This window comes from Phalangium opilio, unplaced genomic scaffold (genome assembly GCF_054372755.1).
Source record: "Phalangium opilio isolate 3A_F unplaced genomic scaffold, DU_Popi_V2 ptg000041l_1, whole genome shotgun sequence".
Taxonomy (NCBI): domain Eukaryota; kingdom Metazoa; phylum Arthropoda; class Arachnida; order Opiliones; family Phalangiidae; genus Phalangium; species Phalangium opilio.
In genome coordinates, this window is record NW_028324165.1 from 6,493,617 (window position 1) to 6,515,202 (window position 21,586).

The following is a 21,586-nucleotide window of genomic DNA, read 5'->3' on the forward strand; positions in this document are numbered from 1 at the left end:
AGTAAGGGATGGAAACTCTCAAGGTTAAGTTACGTAATGGATGGAATCTCTCAAGTTTAAGTTACGTAAGGGATGGAAACTCTCAAGGTCGAGTTACGTAAGGGATGGAGACTCTCAAGGTTAAATTACGTAAGGGATGGAAACCCTCAAGGTTAAGTAAGGGATGGAAACCCTCAAGGTTAAGTAAGGGATGGAAACTCTCACGGTTAAGTTACGTAATGGATGGAATCTCTCAAGTTTAAGTTACGTAAGGGATGGAAACTCTCAAGGCTAAGTTGCGTAACAGATGGAAACTCAAGGTTGAGTTATGTAAGGGATGGAAACTCTCAAGGTTAAGTTACGTAAGGGATGGAAACTCTCAAGGTTAAGTTACGTAAGGGATGGAAACTCTCAAGGTTAAGTTACGTAAGGGATGGAAACTCTCAAGGTTAAGTTACGTAAGGGATGGAAACTCTCAAGGTTAAGTTACGTAAGGGATGGAAACTCTCAAGGTTAAGTTACGTAAGGGATGGAAACTCTCAAGGTTAAGTTACGTAAGGGATGGAAACTCTCAAGGTAAAGTTACGTAAGGGATGGAAACTCTCAAGGTTGAGTTATGTAAGGGGTGGAAAATCCCAAGGCTAAGTTACGTAAGAGATGGAAACTCTCAAGGCTAAGTTAGTAAGGGATGGAAACTCTCAAGGTTGAGTTACGTAAGGGATGGAAACTCTCAAGGTTAAGTTGTGTATAGGAAGAAAACTCTTTTAAGAAACGACAGTTCCTTCAAGCTCCATTATAATTTGGTGTATCCAAAAAAAGGCAATTTTTATGAGCGTGATCCTTTAACAAAATAAGGTACGGGGGTCAAAGGTTAGAGTTCAGGAGGTCTAAAGAGGACACAAGGGAGTTATTGTTGTTGAATGTTTTTTTTTCCTTTCCGTCCAAATTCTTACCTTATTGCTTTCGCTATAGTTGTCGGCGCTGGGGCCGTTCCATTGGTTGTAAGGTTGGGGATGGCTAACGGGAGTTGAGGTGACGTCATCAGCTGGGGTCACCTCGGATTGGTGGAAGGTGGTACGGGGGTCTGAGAAGAGAAGAAGAGAAAAAAAACCAAATGGCATTCCATACACCACCACACATCGCACCAAGAAAACACTAATTAACCATTTTTAACACTAATTAATATACAACTGGACTGTTAAATACTCACTAATACAATTAGTAAAACTATATAGATACGCAAAAATACACCGGGGGTTATTTTAAATCTTAATCACTTAACATTAACACCATATACATGTATATAAATACTAAATATTAATTAAAAAAGTTGACATATGCATCAAAAAATGTGTACAAAAATACAGTATTCATTGTAGATTCTAGGTGTTTATGTGTATTTGTGTGTTTTCTACAATGTGTAAAGTTGCTGTCTACGTACAAAAATCTGCTGTGATAATTGCTAGGGCGACGGTGCAAAGTGTTTAATGTTAATATTAATTTCAGTGAAAATTTAATCATTTGCTAGATTTTAATGAGATGCTCATGATAAGCACTAAAATTCTTAGTAAATTCTAACAATGACGTCACCGTCGCCCTAGAAGTTCTATGATTAATGTGAGCAAAAATAGTTATCAAAACGTTTATACTTGTACACTTGGTACTATCTATGAAGATAAATGTTTTGGAGAAAGATAAGTTTTATAACCGAAAGTTATCATAAGAAATAGGAGATTTGTCATAAGTCAGCTAGAACATTTAAGACAATTTACTCAGAGGGAATTATGTTTAAGTGCTCTGGAGTACGTTGAACAAATGAGCACGATTAAACAGTTGGTATGTAGCTTCCTAAGTTTGATTTTAGGTGAAAAGGTTTGGAACCCACAAACTAACTTTTAGTCAACCCGTTTTCAGTATTTCGAAATTTTTTTAAAACATTGTTATCAGAAGTTCATGAGATATGTTCCATAAGTATGACATTACCTATACTTCGTCCTACACTCGGTTAACTTTGCAGTCCATCCGTCTTCCTATTTAGTCTGTACTAAGCCTTGACAGCGCCTCACCAGGCGTCGCTTTACGAGAATCTATGACGTGACACCTACATCAATCACTTCATGACAAGCTCTCAGTAACCAGTGACAAACTTATGGAACATATCTTATGAACGTATGGTGTTATATAAGCAATAGAGCATCTAGATGTTGACTCTCCATAGAGAGTAAAGATGGCGAACTGCCAAATATTTTCACCTATGCCTAATGGTTACTCAGAGCTGGTCGTGGAATGTCGTACCTGAGACGCCGTAGATTCTAGTAAAATCTCCTCTTTGATTCAAATAAACCGAAGTAATTAAGCCAGATCACAGGCCTGATAAAAATGTGGAGTTAACTCATCTCGTTCATTCTCGAAATAGCTCCGACTAAGGCCTAAGTATAACAGAAATTGGCTGATTCCAATTGAACATAACATAAGCCTAATCTTAAACCTGCCTAAGTCTAATCTTAACCCTGATTAAGTCTAATCTTAACCCTGATTAAGTCTAATCTTAACCCTGAATAAGCCATATCTGAACTCTGATTAAGTCTATTTTAACCCAGTCTAAGCCAATTTTAACTCAGCCTAAGCCAAATCCAACCTATCCCTAACCAAACCAAAAATAATCTTAACTAATTTATCTGTATATTATTAAAGATCGAAAATTCTTCTATTTGATCGAATTTTTTGGAGCGAAAATAATTCCTATTTGGGCGCATTTTAAGCTTATTGATCAAACTTAATTCAGTACAATATGTTTCAATATGATCAAACGTAATTTTGTCAGAACGAGCAGTAGCTCAAAAATAATGATGAAAAGGCGAAATTAGTGGATTAAAATTCCTCTTTGTTTTGATAACTTCGGGTTAATAAACTTCTGTCACATTTTTTTTCTTTCTGGTTTACATCTTAATCCTAAATAGACTTAAAATGAAAAAACAACAGGTTATTTCTTTACTGACCATTTTGAGGCGAAATTTCCTTGCGTATATTTTCATAGGATGATTGGTTACTGAGAGAATTGTGGTCCATAGGTTGGTGAACTATACTGGGGTCGTGGTGCGTCCTATTTTGTTGATAGGAACCCGTGTTACCAGCCGGGCCTCGACCCCCCGCGTAACCGTTCTGGTGAGTATGGTGTTGGGGGCCACCCGTTCCGGGACCACCGCCCCCGCCAGTCCCACCCCCTCCACCGCCTCGACCTCGGGTTCCCATGCGGGGACTCGGACGCGTGTGACCGTATTGACCACGAGAGTTCATCATCGTAAACTCGCTACGAAAATAGAAAAATATTGTCTCAAATTTATTTATTATGAAAGGTCAAAGGTTATATGGATCAATATTAATAATTAATAGTAAAGTCACATCGGGGGTCACACAATTACACATATTAATCAAGTGTCAAAGATCATATCAAATAAGTATCAAAGGTCATATCAAATAAGTATTGAAGGTCAAATCAATTAAGTATCGAAGGTCAAATCAATTGAGTATCGAAGGTCAAATCAATTAGGTATGGAAGGTCATATCAATTAACTATCGAAGGTCATAGCAATTAAGTGTCAAAGGTCATATCAATAAAGTCTTAAACGTTATATCAAAAAAGTGTTAAAGGTCATGTAAATTAAATATATAAGGTCGTATCGATTCAGTGTCAAAGGTCATATCAATTAAGTATCGAAGGTCAAGTCAAAAGGGTTAAAGGTAATATCAATTAAGTATCGAAGGTCAAGTCAAAAGGGTTAAAGGTAATATCAATTAAGTATCGAAGGTCAAGTCAAAAGGGTTAAAGGTAATATCAATTAAGTATCAAGGGTCATATCAGTAAAAAGGTCACATCGCTTCTCTATATGTGAAAGGTTAAAGGTCAAATTCCGTAATCACCTTCGTATAACGATTTCGACTTCGTCTCCGGACGACGCGATGATCCTCTGAACTTCCTCGTACGTTTTACCGGTTAGAGGTATTCCGTTCCATTCAAGTACTTGGTCACCCTCTTTGACCTCGCCTAACGTCTCCACCACTCCACCGGGGTATATTTTGGCCACATAGGCTCCAATTGTTCCGTTCGTACCTGGGATTTCTTTACCTCCTACCACTTTCATACCCAAACCGTTACCTAATTAAGTGAAAGAAAAAAAAAGATAAATTAATAAATGTTTTTAGAAAGATACAGTCTAGTGGCAAGAACATCTGGCTTTCACCCAGAAATCCCACGTGTAGGTCGCTGTATAGGAGCGTAAAATTTGTGTGTATTTCTTATGTAAGAATATGACTTTCGGTAAAACGTGTCCCTTCATGGCGCCACGAGGGAAAAAGTTTACATTTAGATTCATATTTTTCGATCAATTTCTACCTCAGTAGTAAGCACTTAAGTAACATAGACGGGCCTGGAAGTAAGTCCGATATGGTCTAGTGGCTAGGATATCTGGCTTTCACCCAGAAGGCCCGGGTTCGATTCCCGGTATCGGAGCAGGACAATTTTATTATTTATTATTCTTATTCTAAGCGTAGATGTAGTATGTGTAGTGTGTTTAAACTGTGTTCACTGTTCAATGTTTGTTTAACATTCATATCGGAGCGCTCATTTTTGTGTGAATTTATAGTAAAATTTCAAAGTGTGTAAACTACTCATGAGTATGTCACAGCTTTCGCAAGTCCGATATGGTCTAGTGGCTAGGATATCTGGCTTTCACCCAGAAGGCCCGGGTTCGATTCCCGGTATCGGAGCAGGATAGTTTTATTATTTCAGTTCTTATTCTAAGCGTAGATGTAGTTTGTTTAAACAGTGTTCACTGTTCAATGTTTGTTTAACATTCATATGGGAGCGCTCATTTTTGTGTGAATTTATAGTAAAATTTCAAAGTGTGTAAACTACTCAAGAGTATGTCACAGCTTTAGTAGTCCGATATGGTCTAGTGGCTAGGATATCTGGCTTTCACCCAGAAGGCCCGGGTTCGATTCCCGGTATCGGAGCATGGAAATTTTATTATTTATTTTCTTATTCTAAGCGTAAATGTAGTAGGTCTAGTGTGTTTAAACAGTGTTCAGTGTTTGTTTAACATACATATCGGAGCGCTCATTTTTGTGTGAATTTATAGTAAAATTTAGAAGCATGTAAACTAATCAAGAGTATGTCTAGAAATCCATAAGTCCGATATGGTCTAGTGGCTAGGATATCTGGCTTTCACCCAGAAGGCCCGGGTTCGATTCCCGGTATCGGAGCAGGCAAATTTTATTATTTGAATTCTTATTCTTTGCGTAGATGTAGTTGGTGTAGTGTGTTTAAACAGTGTTCAATGTTTGTTTAACACGCATATAACGATACTAAACCCGATAGTTTAATTCTAAAACAGCTTAATTAACGTTAAAAAAATTCTCTTCTTACCACTAACGGATCGGTCCTTGGGATCACGTGTCAATAAAATCCGTTTTATAGGAAAGTCGTATTTTCTCGTTGTATTCGATTGAGTTTGTGGCTACAAAAAAAATCGACAATCAAGATAAATCCATAATTAAAAATAAATCTATGAACTAATTAATTTACCTGCATTTTTCTTCCTTGTCTCATAATTTGGCTTCCGCCTTCGCCCAGTCTACTTGAAATGGGTTCATCGGAATGCCCTGACCGGTCACTATCAACTCGTTCGCGGAACCTCGCTTGACCTGTGAAATAATTGACCAAACATTTTAATTTATTCAAAAACTATAGATTGAGTAGAATTTAAATTATAATAATAAGAGTGTTTTTACAGAACCTGTAAACTCACCACCATGCACGTGTCAGTTTATATTTCAACCATAAATTAGGCTAAACGATGTTCGGAAATATTAGAGATAACGCAAAATAGATCATCGAAAACGCGTTAGTCAGAGACTAATGTTCGATATCGTAGACGCTTCATTAAATTTGTACGTGACTTCTTTGCTTATACATAAAGCATAGGTCTATAACAATAAATCTCACTACTGCATAAAGGGCTGGTAGTACAAGCAAGAAGCGATATCTAGTTTACTAGGGAGAAGATATAAATTCGTCACATTTCCAGCTTTATCTCCAGCAGTCCAAACGTAGGTCGGGAGTTAATCCCCGCCTCTAAATTACAACCAGTCCAGCATCTCATTGGTTCTTGAAAACTCACGTCAGCGCGACGCGAATGACGAAAATTACGTATTTTCCGACTGAGGAGATGCGAAACAGCCCAGCCTCCTTTTACGTCCCCCCTTGCATTTTGAAAGGGGGACTAGGACTATGGCGCGCGAACACTTAGGCATCTTATACTTTCTCACTAGAAATCACTTCTTGGTAGTACTTAAACCTAATACAATAAAATGGTTTCAAAACCCTAACTATTCTAAATTTTCAGTTACTGCATGTACGTTGATTCAAGATCAAGACCGACTTGGAATTTTTTACAGGTAATTTTCTGGGCGTTTCTGATTGAATTAAAATTAGATGTTGTAGACCCCCATGTTCTTATACACTTTCCCCTCAGTTTAACCAGGTCTAAGAACACAATCTTAATACATGGCAGACTTACCACAGAAATACTCTGCACATAAACTTATGCTCAAACAAAAATAAAACAAAAATGGTCGCCAAAAAAATTTTATATTATGCAAAAATAGTCCAAAAACGAAAGTAAAAATTTTTGTCCATCAGTTTTCTTATTGTTAAAACATTATGTTCAAGGAGATATAACGAATAGACCCTGAATTAAATGCATTGTTAAACTAAGCAGTTAAGTCCTGTATACTGACAGTGTTGTGCAGGCATCTTCTTCATTCGCGTATTCAAAGTGGACAAACATTTAACAGGAAAAGAATGAAAAGATCTTTTAAGAAAACCATTATATTTGGGGGCAAAGAACTAAAATAAGAATAAGACCGTTTTTCATCGTTAATATTTAGAAGCGTATTAACACGAAGTTCTCAATCTTGGCATATTTTCCATTTCAGAAACAAGCTATCATTAAACTTATGCTTCGGGTTACTATGTTTCTGTGAATAATAAGACATTTTTTGACTGTAGAAAGTGTATTTTTAGAGTAGCGGTATCTTTTCTTTTCATACCTAACAACTGCCTGAAATAAAATAGTGCGGTCGCATTTACAAATTGATCTCGAAGTACATATGCAACGTAACTATTTCGCTTGAGCAAAGAAATAGGTAGTCATGCCTGAATTAAGCCTAACATTTTTTCAACTTTAATAATGTCAGTTTTATGAATTTTATAATTGATGACGTCACGTTGCATACAGAGAAACTGTGACTCCACTAAAGGAATAATAAAAATATCAAAAAGCAACTCTAGATGGAACCGCTGTTCCCTAAATGAATCGAGATTAAAGGGTTTTAAGCCCCATCTAGCGGTCTCTTTTGCAACTTCAGTTAACTCTAAATTTCTCACACTTTTATGGATAGTGTGCAGACAAGCATAAACCATTTCGATGTAACTAAGAGAGAAGACCCGGGGGTAAGGTAAAACTTTGCCTTCTATCTCGCTTTTCGGCGCCTGCGCTGTAGTCTTTATGAATCATGAGAGTACATGCGCAGAGACGGCGACGTATTTCCCGATACTGAGGGTTGCCTACCCCCTTTTTAAATCGAAATGGTTTATTATCAGTCATTTATGAATGCAAGAAGCGATATCTAGTTTACTAGTGAGAAGTTATAAATTAGCCACATTTCTAGCTTTATCTCCAGTCCAAACGTAGGTCCGGAGTTAATCCCCTCCTCTAAATTACAACCAGCATCTCATTGGTTCGTGAAAACCCACGTCAGCACGACGCGAATGACGAAAATTACTGACGACTGAGGGGAAGCGAAATAGCCCGGCCTCCTTTTACGTCCCCCCCCTTGTATTTTGAAAGGGGGACTGGGACTATGGCGCGAATACTTAGGCATCTTCCACCTTCTCCCTAGAAAATTAGATATCGCTTTTTGGTGAATGCAATTCAACGGTTATATACAACAGCTTGTAGTTCTGTGCGATTCAGTTCCAATTACCTGAGATGCTCTAATAACAAATTACTCTCAACCCTGATACGCAGTTAAAGTTAAGAAACGTGGGAAGAAATTTCTATCTAAATAGTTTCACTTTCTCTACATTTTCTTTGGTCGACTAATCAGCGCTCTTAGAACTTTAATATTAACAAAGTTGTAATTTTCCTCTCTTATTTGTCGATAATGATTCGGATTGAGATACATTCGAGGCATTGGATCTTGGTGGTAATATTGTGGAAAACTGGTAAATGTAATTCATTATTTACTGTCTCACTATCTTTCTATTTCTAACTGACTTTGATCTACGAACTCATAGTTTGCCGCCATACTCTATTTGATACGGTCTATTAGATTTGAAAGTTAACATTGTATCTTGCTGCATGGAACTGATCGATGAAATAAGGGCGTGTGTTCGAGTGTAATTTTAGTTTTTTATATGAAATCGAGGTTAAGGTTACATAAGAAAAAGTCCTTGACCGATAAAGAGATTATTTGTAGTTCTATCTCAGAGCTTGTCGATATTTTTTAACGACTATTTTCCCCTTTGCTGCCCCATGCATTATCCTATTGAGTATGGAATAGAACCTTTTCAAACGGTGGGACAGTGTCGTCTGCTTGGTTTAGAGTTAAGACGGAACATCCGGTATGTGGATCCAACGACTTAGATATGACTTTAAACAAAACGACTTTTAAGACAGGGTTCATACAACTTATGGAAAACCGATTTCCCTAGTTAGAGAAACCCCTTCAGGGCAAATTTACTCAAGCCACACAATTTTCCCTAATTTCCCTGAGTTTTACAAAAAATTATAAATTTTCCCTGAATTTTACTAAAAACTACAAATTTCCTTGAGTCTTTCTGAATTTTACTAAAAATTATAAATTCCCCTGAGTTTCCTAAAAATTATAAATTCCCATGAGTTTCCTGAAAATTATAAATTCCCCTGAGTTTCCTAAAAATTATAAATTCCCCTGAGTTTCCTAAAAATTATAAATTCCCCCGAGTTTCCTAAAAATTATAAATTCCCCTGATTTTACTAAAAATTATAAATTTCCCTGAGTTTTCTAAAAATTATAAATTCCCCTGAGTTTACTAAAAATTAAAAATTTCCCCTGAGTTGTCCCTAAATTTTATAGTAAATAAAAATTTCAATGACTTTTCCCTGAATAGCACTAAAAATTGTAAATTTCCGAGTTTCCCCTGAATAGCACTAAAAATTGTAAATTTCCGAGTTTCCCCTGAATTTTAACCAAGAATCTATTTCCCTGACATTTCCCGGTTCTCCAGATGTACGAACCCTGTAATGTCTTTGGGTTCACATACCAATCAATGTCCGCTCTTAACCCTTTGTCAAAGCAGACGCCACTACAGCCTCCCTTTGAAAAGGCGAGCCTATTTTGACCCAAACTTATTGAGAGTATGATCGACTTATGGTCGAACATATGGCAGGCGTTATTAACACGTGTAACCACTCCTAATCCCTGACAGAAGTTCGAATAAGGAAAACGGCCTTCCGAAACCATTACCGGATCGAGGTACAAGCAAATCGCTTATACTAACGACAATATACAGTATAAAGCTGGTATGGTTATGATAGAACTGTTAGTGGACTGAGAGATAGGGTCTTCAACCCTACACGCTCGCTCTAGAAGGTCATTTCCCCGACTAAACGAACCTAAGTCCCACTCGTAAAAAAATACGACCTTATGTGCCAGGAGAAAATGGAGGTCAGTCCAGTGTTCATTTAATACTCCCATGAATGTTTCGGGACTCAGGTTCTTACTAAAATTTTAGTGTATTTCTTTCTCCTGTAAAAAAAGGGTCCCTTTTAGGGTCCTCGGCAATTAGTCAGGTTTCATGACGTCATTAATCAGGGAAGTAATGAGGTTTACTTGGGAGGTGACGAAAGGGGTGGTAGCTAGGGTTAAGGCACCACCGGTGGACACGATAGGTTGTCGTATTCAATCAAACTTTGTCGCCAAGAAGTTTGGCTTGCAAGCAGAATGGGAAATAAGAATATTTTTAAAACTAGTCCTTGGGAACAACGCCCCCATAGTGTCCAAAATAATGAACTGGTCCCTGGTTCCTATAGATTTGCAATTATTAAACTGGTCCCGTGGACCAGTAACCCCCACTTCTTGAATTCAAAAACTGCATGGTCAAAGCAATTATTAATAAACTGCTTTTGGACCAGAGGAAGGGTGCTATTCCTCAAAGTGCTTACAAGAATGCGCTACACTCCCGACAAGTTTTAATTATAACATCATTAGAAGTTCCATAGGTATGAACATTAGAAGCTATTTATATTTGTGACGTCATGAACGAGTTCACGTGTCTTCCTATATTCATTCTTAAAATTGTCGAAAAAATTGATAAAATGAAAAGAATTTATAGTGTTTATGATTGACATATAAATAAAACAAGCGGATGTCGGTAGATAAATATCTACATGCGTCACACTAAGACTTCTGAGATAGCTCTATAAGGAACCAATTAGACCCACTTGCTCCCACTGTCTGTGTAGAATTCTAGTTCGACCTCATATTGGACTCCGAAACAAATGCCTTCTTTGATTATACTCAAGGAAACGTGGATTTCGTGTTACGCGAGGCATACATACATACAGACTGACAAACAAAGAGGACACCTCCGTATTATCTCCATGCGCACATACAATTAAGAGTGTAGATATAAAATTTTATTGCATTATCTCGATGAATGCTTTTAAATTGAAAACAGAAAAAATAGTTCCGGGATAGAATGTCTTAGCTTTGGACGCATTTTACAGGATTTTTGCATCCGACTGTCTCTGATTGGTAGAAATTTAGTATTCTAAAGACGGTTGAATTAATTCCTGTTAGGATGGTGGTACCCGGGTACCATTAGACCGAACTGTTGAGTACGGTACTAGCACGAGCAACTAAGCTGAAGAAGAAACGCTCGCATCCAAGTCCAATTTTGGAAGCGCGCGAAAAAGCCGGCGCGTTTTTCGTAATAAGCAGTCGTAAATATACCATAAACATCAGAAATACAAATATACACTAGTGCCCAACAGAAACGGATTAGACGCATTCATTTATTACACTAGCAGCAAAGGCCCGGCGTTTCCCTTCAGCCCATCAGGGATAATATTGCGGCGCCATTTTAAAACATGGTGGGAAATTGAATTCCAAAGCCATAAAGCCTGCTTATAGGATACAGAGAACCAATATAATAAATTTTACTGAAATCGGTTGAAACGTACAATCAATGCTATTCCATAAAGATGGTTTAGGTTACATTTTCTGGCTGCCATATTTCAAGATGGCGCCGGACTGGAAAAATCTTTCTTAGTACGTGCCTTCTATTTAAGAGTAACGTCCCTACAAATTTTCAGTCTTCTAGGTAAAGCAGTTTGGGCTGGGCGTTGATTAGTAATTAATCAGTCAGTCAGGACTTTGACTAAGATAAATTGAAACCATGAAGCAGCGCGAGTTGGCTAGCCAACCACGTGTCATGAATTCAGCCTCAGTCTGACGTTGCATCTTGGCATGAGGGAGAATACCCTAATAGCGTCCTCACCCCATGCGTGTTGGTTTCTCTGTACGGAATTTCCGAAATGGTCTGTAACCGGTCTGTGGTATACGAGCTCACAGTTGGATAGAGTGTGTAGACTAGATATATCAGTTTTTCTGATATCTATGAAATATTTTTGGCTAGGGAAAAGGGCCAAATTCCAGAGCGCGCTTCAATGCTCCAAAAATGAATCGTACCAAAGAAGGAAAATTATATATTTTTTCCCTTTTTCGGGTTATTTTGTGAAGCAACTTTCATTTTTGGTACACGTATGTGTCCTTGTGTGATACGAGAAAACGTGCGGATAAAATTCCTACAGTTGGATTTCCTTTTATTATTCCAATTTTATCAGGCTTGCTGTAAATTGGAAAATTAGAATAGCCTAATAACAGTCGAAAGGGTAGATAAGGTAAAGGTGTTAACATATTAGTTGAATTGCGCTATTATTGGGTGAAACGAAAACTAATTTCTTACTAGAGGTATTTATATGAAGAAGGGTTGCATCTTGTGTATAATATTTGATTTAATTATTGAGAGTGTGAGCCGTTCCTGAATGTAGTGCACTATCAGGTCGACTCGTGGCGAAGTCGGGCAAGCCCGTTCAACTTCGCCCAGTTCCAAAAATCGAGTTAATATCGAAGGGTCCCAATGGAACCCGATCAGATATTAAGCTGATCAGAACAGATACTACACATGATCTTAGCCAAAAGGCCGAGAAGCGATACTAATTACACGGCTAATTAAGGTAAAATATTTCATTAATTAACGCTAATTAATTAATTAAATAAGAAACTTAATTACTCGAAATTATAGGAAAAAACTATTTACTGGATGAAAGATTGCTGTAGAATATTCTATGGGTAGTCTGGCAGCACTGCGGGCACAAATGCACACCCAATCTTAATTATTTAAAAACTTTAAATGATTAATTTAATAATATTATTTTGTAAGGCATTAACTTATCGTTCATGTTACTTGGAATACATACAGACAATAGGAATAATAGTGTAACCATTTTTCTCAACGTATCTATGCGGGATTTGAGGGAGGAGCTTGCTTAATCATTATGCAGGATAATTTTTGGATCGCGAATAATTTATCTCGCTTCCGACCTAGAGTTGCAACGTCAAAGTCATATGCTCTCACGACTTCACTGTCCATGGGCTAGGCATACAAGCAGACGACTAACCAATGGAATCGCAGTTAGAAAGACGTCAGAATTATGACGTGTGACGGAGAGCACTCAAGTCTATCCCACGAAACCCGCATAGAAATTATGCATTCTCAGGGATAGATTTAATATTAGAAGTAGGAATGGAGACCAGAGTAATTTGGGCGCGCGTCAAAGTCTCGGACCCCCTTCCACGGGACGGGGGGGGGTATGAAAGAAGAGGCGGGTCATAGCGAGAGAGGTAAAAAGGAATTAAGTCTTTTTCGTCATACCCGTCAGTAACGTCATCAAAACGTACTTTAAGTGAGCCAATAAGATAATTTAAACTTTTCGTTACGTGTTGGAGGGAGGAGCTCTATACTGGGCTATGAGTCGGAATAACTGAAGTAAATACTAACCGTTCTCCATTCCTACTTCTAAAATTAAATCTATCCCTGCTATTCTCGATGTTACTTATTACTTTAACTCCACCTATTTATGTCTTTACTTTCTAAAAGAACTGAATGTGAACCTCGATAACGTTTGGTCCCTTGGCTTGCAGAACCAACAACAGCCAGTGATGAATTCCTCAAGAGTTCTATTTGGCTTGGTTTTGGTGGATTTCCCTGAGGGACAAAAGCCAAGCAAGCTTCTTCAACCTTAGCTACAAACAACTCAACGCTTCAGGAATCTCAGTATCTAAAGACAGCTAGATGGCTTCCTGGCTTAGATGTGTGCTAGGTTAGGCTTAGTGCAAGTGGGAGATGGTTTTTTTTTAAGAGATATCTTGACGGGAGCTAATCTTTATCCTATTTTCCTTTTCGTCGCGTTTTCACTTAGTGAAGATGCACGGGAAAAAGGGTCCCAAGAGAGGTTTTTATTGGTCGATTCACTGTCACGTGACATATAAAGAGATACTTGAATGAGTCTAACTAATTTATTTAAGGAAAGTAGTTTATACGTTTGCTCTTTATGTACAGGCAACAGTTCATTTTGATTTTGAAAATGATTTGTAAACACTTATGCCGTTACTAGCTGAGGTACAAAGGGGGCGAGGTTAAAGGGTCTGGAAACTTATCAGCGTCATAATTCTGACGTCATTCTAACTGTGACTTCATTGGTTAGTACCAACGTGAGTTCCTAGGCACGAGCAAGGTGCAACACGCAGTGAGATATATTATTTGCTTGGGTAAACTTCGTCATACATAATGATTAGTTTAGCTCTTCACACAAAATCTGCCTAGATACGTTGAGAAATTGGCTACACAATGGTTCCAAGTAGCTGTATGAATTCCCGGATTAGTAGCATTTAGTTGCTAGCAATATGCCACCATGGAGCAATAATTAAGGATACCTAGCTGCAATGTAATGAAGGTCTGAGGAAACCTAAGGAAAAAAATTAGCTGGGTTAGTTTAAAAATTAAATTCCTGGGGGTCTACTGGCCCTGAGACCACCTAATTAATTTAAAAAAGGTTCAAGGTCTTACTATTTTAAGTGGCCAATGTCCAGTTTTTTTTATTTAAAGTGCTTTGGTTCTACTGGCCAAATGGTCTGTTTAAAAAAATCCTTTTTTCTCAGACTGACATAGGAGTAAGAGGTTCTGGCTAGCAGACGATGCTAAACCAATGGCGGCACAGTAGTCGATTAATTAAATGCATATTATTTTGTAATAACAGATCATTTATTTTTTTTTTGTATTTAGAAAAAGGCGGTTCTTTTAAGGTATAAAATATAGTATAAACGGGTTAATTTCCTCTAATTTTCACTCCAATAAAACTACTCCATGGAGACCCAAGCTTATGAGTAGACAAAAGTAGAAAAATGACCTACAAACCATCGTACCCTTATGACAAAGGATCTAAAATTATTACGTAAGGCGAAACCAAGCTGTCAAAATACGAGTAAAAAGCTGTAGGTGCCATACACATCAACAACGTAATCGTAAACCGCGCGTTTTTCAAACGACAACCCGTTCCAAAACAAACCAAAAAAAAAGTACCCTCATCCGTATCAATCTAACCTCGTACGTAAAATCATTCATCTTTTAGTATCCAAGACGCTGCACAGTTAGATTGACAAAACTTCCGGGCGCCGGTAAAAAATGAGTATGGCGTCAGAGACAAGGCGCCTTGAATCCGTTCGCCAAGACAGATTGAATAAACATGAAGCTATATTACTTAAGAAACAAATGTACGATGAATAACCTTGTCTGTATTCATCTTATACTATCGGATTATTGATAAGGGGGGATTGTCTGGGGGGAGTTCGAATCTGTCCCTTGTTCGATGACCCCAATGACCCCCAATCGTCCAGTTGTAAGATAGGCTTACTGAAGAAATCAAGCGACCGAACAGGGTCTAGGTCCCTATCGAAGATACATATATTATACCGAAGTTATGATATTTTTATTGCTCAGATTTTTAATTTCAAAATTCCCTGACTTTGGTCCTTTTTGCTAACCAATTTTAAAGTCACTTTTGTTTGTAGAAAAGTCAAGAGTGATTTGGCTTAAAAAGTTAAAAATGAATAGAAACATGAATTGAAACGTACCGAACAAATATGGAATTCACTGACTTCAATGATAACGGATTCCCTGACTTTAATGACAACTGATTCCCTGACTTTAATGACAACTGATTCTCTGACTTTTATGACAACTGATTCCCTGAATTTTATGACAACTGATTCCCTGACTTTTATGACAACTTTTTCCCTGACTTTTATGACAACTAATTCCCTGACTTTCACGACAACTGATTTACTGACTTTCATGAAAACGAATACCCTGAATGTTATGAAAACTAGTTCCCTGACTTTCATGACAACTGATTCTTTGACTTTTATGACAACTGATTTACTGACTTTCATGAAAACGAATACCCTGAATGTTATGAAAACTAGTTCCCTGACTTTCATGACAACTGATTCTTTGACTTTTATGACAACTGATTTACTGACTTTCATGAAAACGAATACCCTGAATTTTATGAAAACTAGTTCCCTGACTTTCATGACAACTGATTCTTTGACTTTTATGACAACTGATTCCCTGACTTTTATGACAACTGATTCCCTGACTTTTTTGATAACTTATTACCACTTATTATGACAACTAATTCCATGACTTTGGTGACACCTGATTACCTGATATCTATGACACCTAATTCCCTGACTTTGCCCTGAAATTCACATAAGGATTCATCAGTCAAAGTTTCAGCCAATCAAAAAATAGAACGCAGAAATTCGACTTTCGAGTTTCGCAAGTTTAGATAAAACCTCTCACAGTTTATGCCAAAACAATTCCGGAACTCCCCCTAAATCCTCAGCTTTTACTTGCCACTGAAACCCAATTTCATATCTTCGATATTTATCCTTGAATCTTGATTACTTTGAAATAATTTACTTCCGGTCCAGCCTCATCAATTCTCGGACAAGGAGTCGAGTCTGACGTCACACTCGAAGAAAGGAGGAGGAGGGGGTGGGGTGGGATTTGTTAAAATATGACGAGGAAAAGGAGGACGTATTGTACTTGGACGCTTCATTAAGTTCCAACTACGAGGACTTTATCATGATTGGGACAGAAGGGACTCGCTGCTTCTTTCGAGGACTTACAAATTAATTCAAAACCAGTTTGATTAGTTTGTATGGATATTTTCACGCAAAACTTTCCCTGTTTTTTTATTTAATCGTTATTTGTCATCAAAAGTAATGACTGGTCAATATAATTAATAAGAATTTCACTATTTCGATTGCTATACGCATAAGTTTATAAGATATGTTACGTGATAAGTATGACATTACCTACACAGTTCGTAATGCTAGAGACTTTCAGCTCGAGATAACAAGTTCGAGAACGACAAGCGAGAATTGAAGTACTACACTCGGATGGTTAATTTTGCAGGACTTCCATCTTGCTCCTATTTAGTCTGCATTACTAAGCCTTTGACAGCGCCTTAGTCACCAGGCGTCACTTTACCTCGAATCTATGACGTTTCAATCATTGTGCCTAACGTATTTGGATCCACCCATCGGATATCACGTCTTAAGAAAAGGTGGGAAAATACTACACTCGGTTTTGCAGTCCATCTTCCTATTTAGTCTGAACTAAGCCTTTGACATCGCCTCACCAGGCGTCGCTTTACCTTGAATCTGTGACGTTTCACTCATTGTGCCTAACGTATTTAGATCCACCTATAGGATATTCCGTCTTAAAATTCCGACTTTCGAAATTAGAAGCTTAAGACGTGTATTTGAAACTTATAAAGTTAGATGTTAAAAACGTGTGTTTAATTTTTGAATTGATTATTGAGGTTGTGAGCCGATCCTGAACGTAGTGCAGGTCGACTCGTGGCGAAGTCGGGCAAGCCCGTTCAACTTCGCCCAGTTCCAAAAACCGAGTTAATATCGAAGGGTCCCAATGGAACCCGATCAGATATTAAGCTGATCAGAACAGATACTACACATGATCTTAGCCAAAAGGCCGAGAAGCGATACTAATTACACGGTTAATTAAGCTTAAAAATTCATTAATTAACGCTAATTAATTAATTAAACGAGAAATATAACACGCCATATTATAGAAAATTGCAATTATCTCGAATGAAATGTTTGGTCTAGAAAAATCTATGACTAATCTGGCAGTACTGCGTACGTACCCAATTTTAAGTTTTGACTGCTCTAATTGATTCAATAATTAAATAATAATTATTTTAACGTTACTAAATTAATCAGTTTTCATTGACGCCTAAATAGATACTTTGCCCTGAACTTTGGTGTTCAGCAGAATAAACATTTTTACAGGCGCTAATTGAAAATATATGGGATTTCAAAACCCTGTAAGATAGCTTTGCCTAAGGTACAATAAAAATCGTTAAGCATTCATTAACAAGAATCTAAACATTTGCAAGGTGCAACGTTACAGTATTTGTTCATTGTTAAAATTTAATAACTCCTTCGCTCGTCGATAGTGGCGCCACGTACCATTCACCCTATCACACGTGCGAAGGGGGGGGGGATTGAAATTTCCCACACAAAAAGGCGCAAACCCGCCTTGAACTATAGTTTCTTTAAACTAGGTTCTAAATTGAAGTTATAATGTCTATGTTGTAGTAAATTTTTCAAAATAAATAGACGTAACTGCCCGGTAGCTACAGAGTTTTCGACAGAAACTGTTAAGGAACAAACTTACAAAATGTAGCCCTAGTTTTTAGAGGGCGCGCTAGTTCCCCCTCTACCCGGTAAGATAACGAGCTAAAATGATAAATTAGAAGAAATAAAGAGCCGCATTCCCTAGAGCAAAAACAATCGTTCGTCAGTCCTACCAGAGAGGCGTAGAGAAGGAGACGTATTATGAGGGGGAAATGGTATTCTACAGAGCGATCCTGAACTTTCACAGTGGGAGAAACGAGAAGGCGATATAAATTGATTACTTTTTGACACGTGGGTTAGTGTCTGTATATTGGGATACTATTTTGCGCCCTCTATCCAACAAAAAATACACCATTATCAAAAACGTCTCGTACTGATTGCGCTACTACAGCCAATGGACACTTTTCACTTTTTCGCTGCCATCTAGCGGTCAGTCAGTAAGTTTTAAACTTAAAACGGAAAATTGATTACCACCTCTTTTACCCCTATTATACCAAATCTCCCCCTCTTTTTTCGCCCTTTTACGGTTGGCTGGGCGCCGTTTCTACGCCAGAACGTAAATTGTTAAATAATACCAGCAGATGGCTCCCAGTAATTGAAATTAAACTTATTCATAAAATTTTTCGATTCCTCGACAGGACTGGATCCTAGTCCTAAAAAACGTCAGGAGTCTCCATGATTTTTCGTAGTGTAAATTTATGGGATCTCTGACGCCACTAGCCACGTGATAAGCAATAACCAAGTTTTCCAACACACACCCCTTTCTCCTGTTGTGGGAGTTAAGAGTGTAAAAAACAACTTAAGTACAATAGGCAATTTTGATGTAAAAAATGGGTAAGGCAAGCCTCAGAAGGGGTGGTGATCCCTTGCCGTCTCTGCTCACGCTCATGATCCCCAACATCTACAGCGCAGGCGCCAAGAAGCAAGATGGAAGGCAAAGTTCTACCCCCCCCCTCCTCGTTACATCAAAGTGGTCCAATCAGGGCCGGATTAAAGGTAGGGCGAGGGGGCACTGGCCCCGGGCGCAAGGCTTGTTGGGGGCGCATTGAGTTAAACTATTCCCCCTTAGCAACATTTGCTGTTCCTTTTTTCCCGACTTAAGGGGGCGCACATTATCTCGGCCCCGGGTGCAAAATTGCTTAATCCGGCCCTGGGTCCAATGGTGGAATTCATAAACGCCAGACGCAACGCAATTTAGTACAGGCGAAGTACTCTCGGAACAAAACTAAACTCTTTTGTTCGCTGGTGTTGTGGAACTTACGGCTTTTCCACCGAAATAAATAAAATGGAAAAAACTTAAAGAAAGAAAGAAAAGAAAAAGATTCACGGTCTCCAGGGGAAACAAATTGTTCCGATCCAAACGTCAATTCCAAAACAAGCGAACGAAGCAGCTCTCTCTTATTATGTTGGGACTGAATACACAAATAGACCTACTTTACTCGACGTCTTTTTTAGTTTGCATTATACATAGTTTTTAGACTAGGAGGATTGATACAATTTACACCAGGAGGTCAAGTTACTTGGGGGTGAAAGTGCGCTACCAAGTAGCCTCGACTACTGGTGTAAATTGTGTCAATACTCGTATTTAAATTTACTGATGTTTCCATGAATGTTTTGAATGATATGAAGAATTTCCTGATATTCACAAGAATGTCTTGCTTGATTTGCAGAATGGTATGGCATTTCTATGAATGTTTAGATTCATATGCAGAATTTCCTGACAATTCGATTGAAATTCGCGAATTTTCTGATATGCAGAATTTCCTTAATGTAGGGACGAATTTTCCAAATTTCCTACCGTTTCCCTGAATATTTATGTATATTTTAATATTTTTCCCAAATTTTTCCTTGAATATTTGCAACCAATTTACAGAACTTCAAAATATTTAATTGAATATTTGAAACCACGTTTCAAAACGTCCTGGTATTACCTTCAATATTTTAAACTAAGTTTCTAAACTTCCTGGTATTTCCATGAATATTTGCAACTAAGTTTCAAAAGTTCTGGTATTTCCATGTATATTTGCAACTAAGTTTCAAAAATTCTGGTATTTCCATGTATATTTGCAACTAAGTTTCAAAAATTGTGGTATTTCCATGAATATTTGAAACTAAGTTTAAAAACTTCCTGATATTTCCTAGAATATTTGCGAGTAATTTACAGAACTTCTTATCGTTTCCTTGAATATTTGCAACTAAGTTTCAAAAATTCCTGATATTCCCTTAAATATTTGCAACTAATTTTTAAAACTACATCACACATTACTATTCCCTTAAAAAACTGCTTTTAAATTTATCTTCCAATATAACCAGAACCTAAAATAAATAGACTTAAATTATAAATTTCTTGACCTTTAGTTGAGTCTTTTGACCTATTTTTTGACTTAGAAATAAACAGATAATAGTCGTATAAATTGACACAACAAGAACTCTCGGTTTTCCCCCCAAAAACTACAGCTATATAAATGAAAAACCCCACGTCATAAAAAAAACCCTAACAAAAAGCAAAATTACAAGTATTCAGGAAGCGTTCAACGCTTTCCAAAAAACACAATTTCAATTGGAATTAACTCCACTACCAAACATAACCCTTACGAGTTTTCAACCATCATAAGAAACACGTTAGACTTAACTTCATCGCGAAGTAGATCTTAAATGGAGTAAATCTTTCTACCGTAACGCTATGGGCGTGTTCTTAGACCCCTTTTTTTCGGGATAAAGACACGCCCACGCACCTCGCAATAATAAAAATCAATATACTTCCGGTGCTACGAAAATATAATTTGACAGCGCTAACCAAGGCTGGTCAAAGTTCAAATTTAAAAATGTAAGAGACAGATAAGATCCGAATCACGTTTTCCTATGAATGACGTCGAAAACATTTAGCCACGCCTATTTCCGATCATATGGGAGGGGGGCGACATTCACGCAAATAAACTTTACTCTTTAACTTCGATGTTTAGCTAATTTATTTCATTTTACCAGGAATATTAAGCAGCAGTGTAAAACCACACTTGAAGATAAATATTGTGAAAGATCTTTTCCACACAAAGGTGACACCGTTAATACGTCAGCATCCAGTCAAACGGTGGGCTGTGTTTTTAATTTCCATTTTTCAAATAAAGGCCGTTTCAGATGATACAAATTTTGACTCAACAATGTATGGGTCAAAAAGTTCAATCAGCAAAAATTGGTTAGTGATCAATTTTGAATTTGATAATTCAACTTGTCCAACTTCTGTTCACACGACCAAACTAGTTTACTCAACTCAAGTTGACTCATCTAAATGAGTCAAAAAGTTGTACCGTCTGAAAAGGCCTTAACAAGCGTTTAAAACTATCGGAAACATAACGCGAGTCTAGGGTGTGGTTTAGTTTAAATAAATGCCACTAGATGCTCCCACAATCGAGGGGTGGAGTTAACTGGCTCGCTAAGCTTAGCAAAGGCTAGTTTTAGCTCCGCCCTCACGGACGAGTTCTGATTGGTTCCTGCCTTTGACAAGGCAAAATTGGGGTACCACAGGAAGCTTTAAGGAAGTCGAAAATTAACTTCTATCATTCCTTTAAACTATAGGGAAACCGCAAAAGGGGCGGAGCTTCAGAAGGCTCCTCCCCATATACATCTGCATGGTGGCGAATTTTAAGAAGTAGAAGGCTAGTGGGGGAGTAAAGATGATTGGGTAAGCTGAAGTATGACGTTTTGTAGGAGA

At 37.7% G+C, this 21,586-nt stretch overlaps 1 protein-coding gene and 6 non-coding genes across 15 annotated transcripts in view; 4 read left to right on the plus strand and 3 right to left on the minus strand.

Moving 5' to 3' along the window:
• The window catches only part of LOC149679606 (uncharacterized), a 142,138-nt gene that overhangs the window by 12,319 nt on the left and 108,233 nt on the right, over window positions 1-21,586 (minus strand). For 8 of the 9 annotated variants that reach the window (XR_016365847.1, XR_016365846.1, XM_089835430.1 and 5 more), the window contains 5 exons: window positions 5,564-5,682; window positions 5,405-5,495; window positions 3,901-4,135; window positions 2,979-3,289; window positions 933-1,063 (listed from right to left, as the gene is read on the minus strand). Coding sequence is in view for 6 of the 9 variants with exons in the window: in XM_089835430.1 (XP_089691556.1) it covers window positions 933-1,063; window positions 2,979-3,289; window positions 3,901-4,135; window positions 5,405-5,495; window positions 5,564-5,682 (887 nt within the window). In the remaining 3 variants the exon portion in view is untranslated. The remainder of the gene's footprint in view (window positions 1-932; window positions 1,064-2,978; window positions 3,290-3,900; window positions 4,136-5,404; window positions 5,496-5,563; window positions 5,683-21,586) is intronic. The other variant, XR_016365848.1, reaches the window with a different exon arrangement.
• TRNAE-UUC (transfer RNA glutamic acid (anticodon UUC)) lies at window positions 4,418-4,489 on the plus strand. Its single transcript has one exon. It is a non-coding gene; the product is annotated as a tRNA-Glu (tRNA).
• Window positions 4,675-4,746, plus strand: TRNAE-UUC (transfer RNA glutamic acid (anticodon UUC)). Its single transcript has one exon. It is a non-coding gene; the product is annotated as a tRNA-Glu (tRNA).
• TRNAE-UUC (transfer RNA glutamic acid (anticodon UUC)) lies at window positions 4,921-4,992 on the plus strand. Its single transcript has one exon. It is a non-coding gene; the product is annotated as a tRNA-Glu (tRNA).
• On the plus strand, window positions 5,170-5,241 carry TRNAE-UUC (transfer RNA glutamic acid (anticodon UUC)). Its single transcript has one exon. It is a non-coding gene; the product is annotated as a tRNA-Glu (tRNA).
• On the minus strand, window positions 12,112-12,301 carry LOC149679612 (U2 spliceosomal RNA). Its single transcript, XR_016365957.1, has one exon. It is a non-coding gene; the product is annotated as a U2 spliceosomal RNA (small nuclear RNA).
• On the minus strand, window positions 17,038-17,221 carry LOC149679613 (U2 spliceosomal RNA). Its single transcript, XR_016365968.1, has one exon. It is a non-coding gene; the product is annotated as a U2 spliceosomal RNA (small nuclear RNA).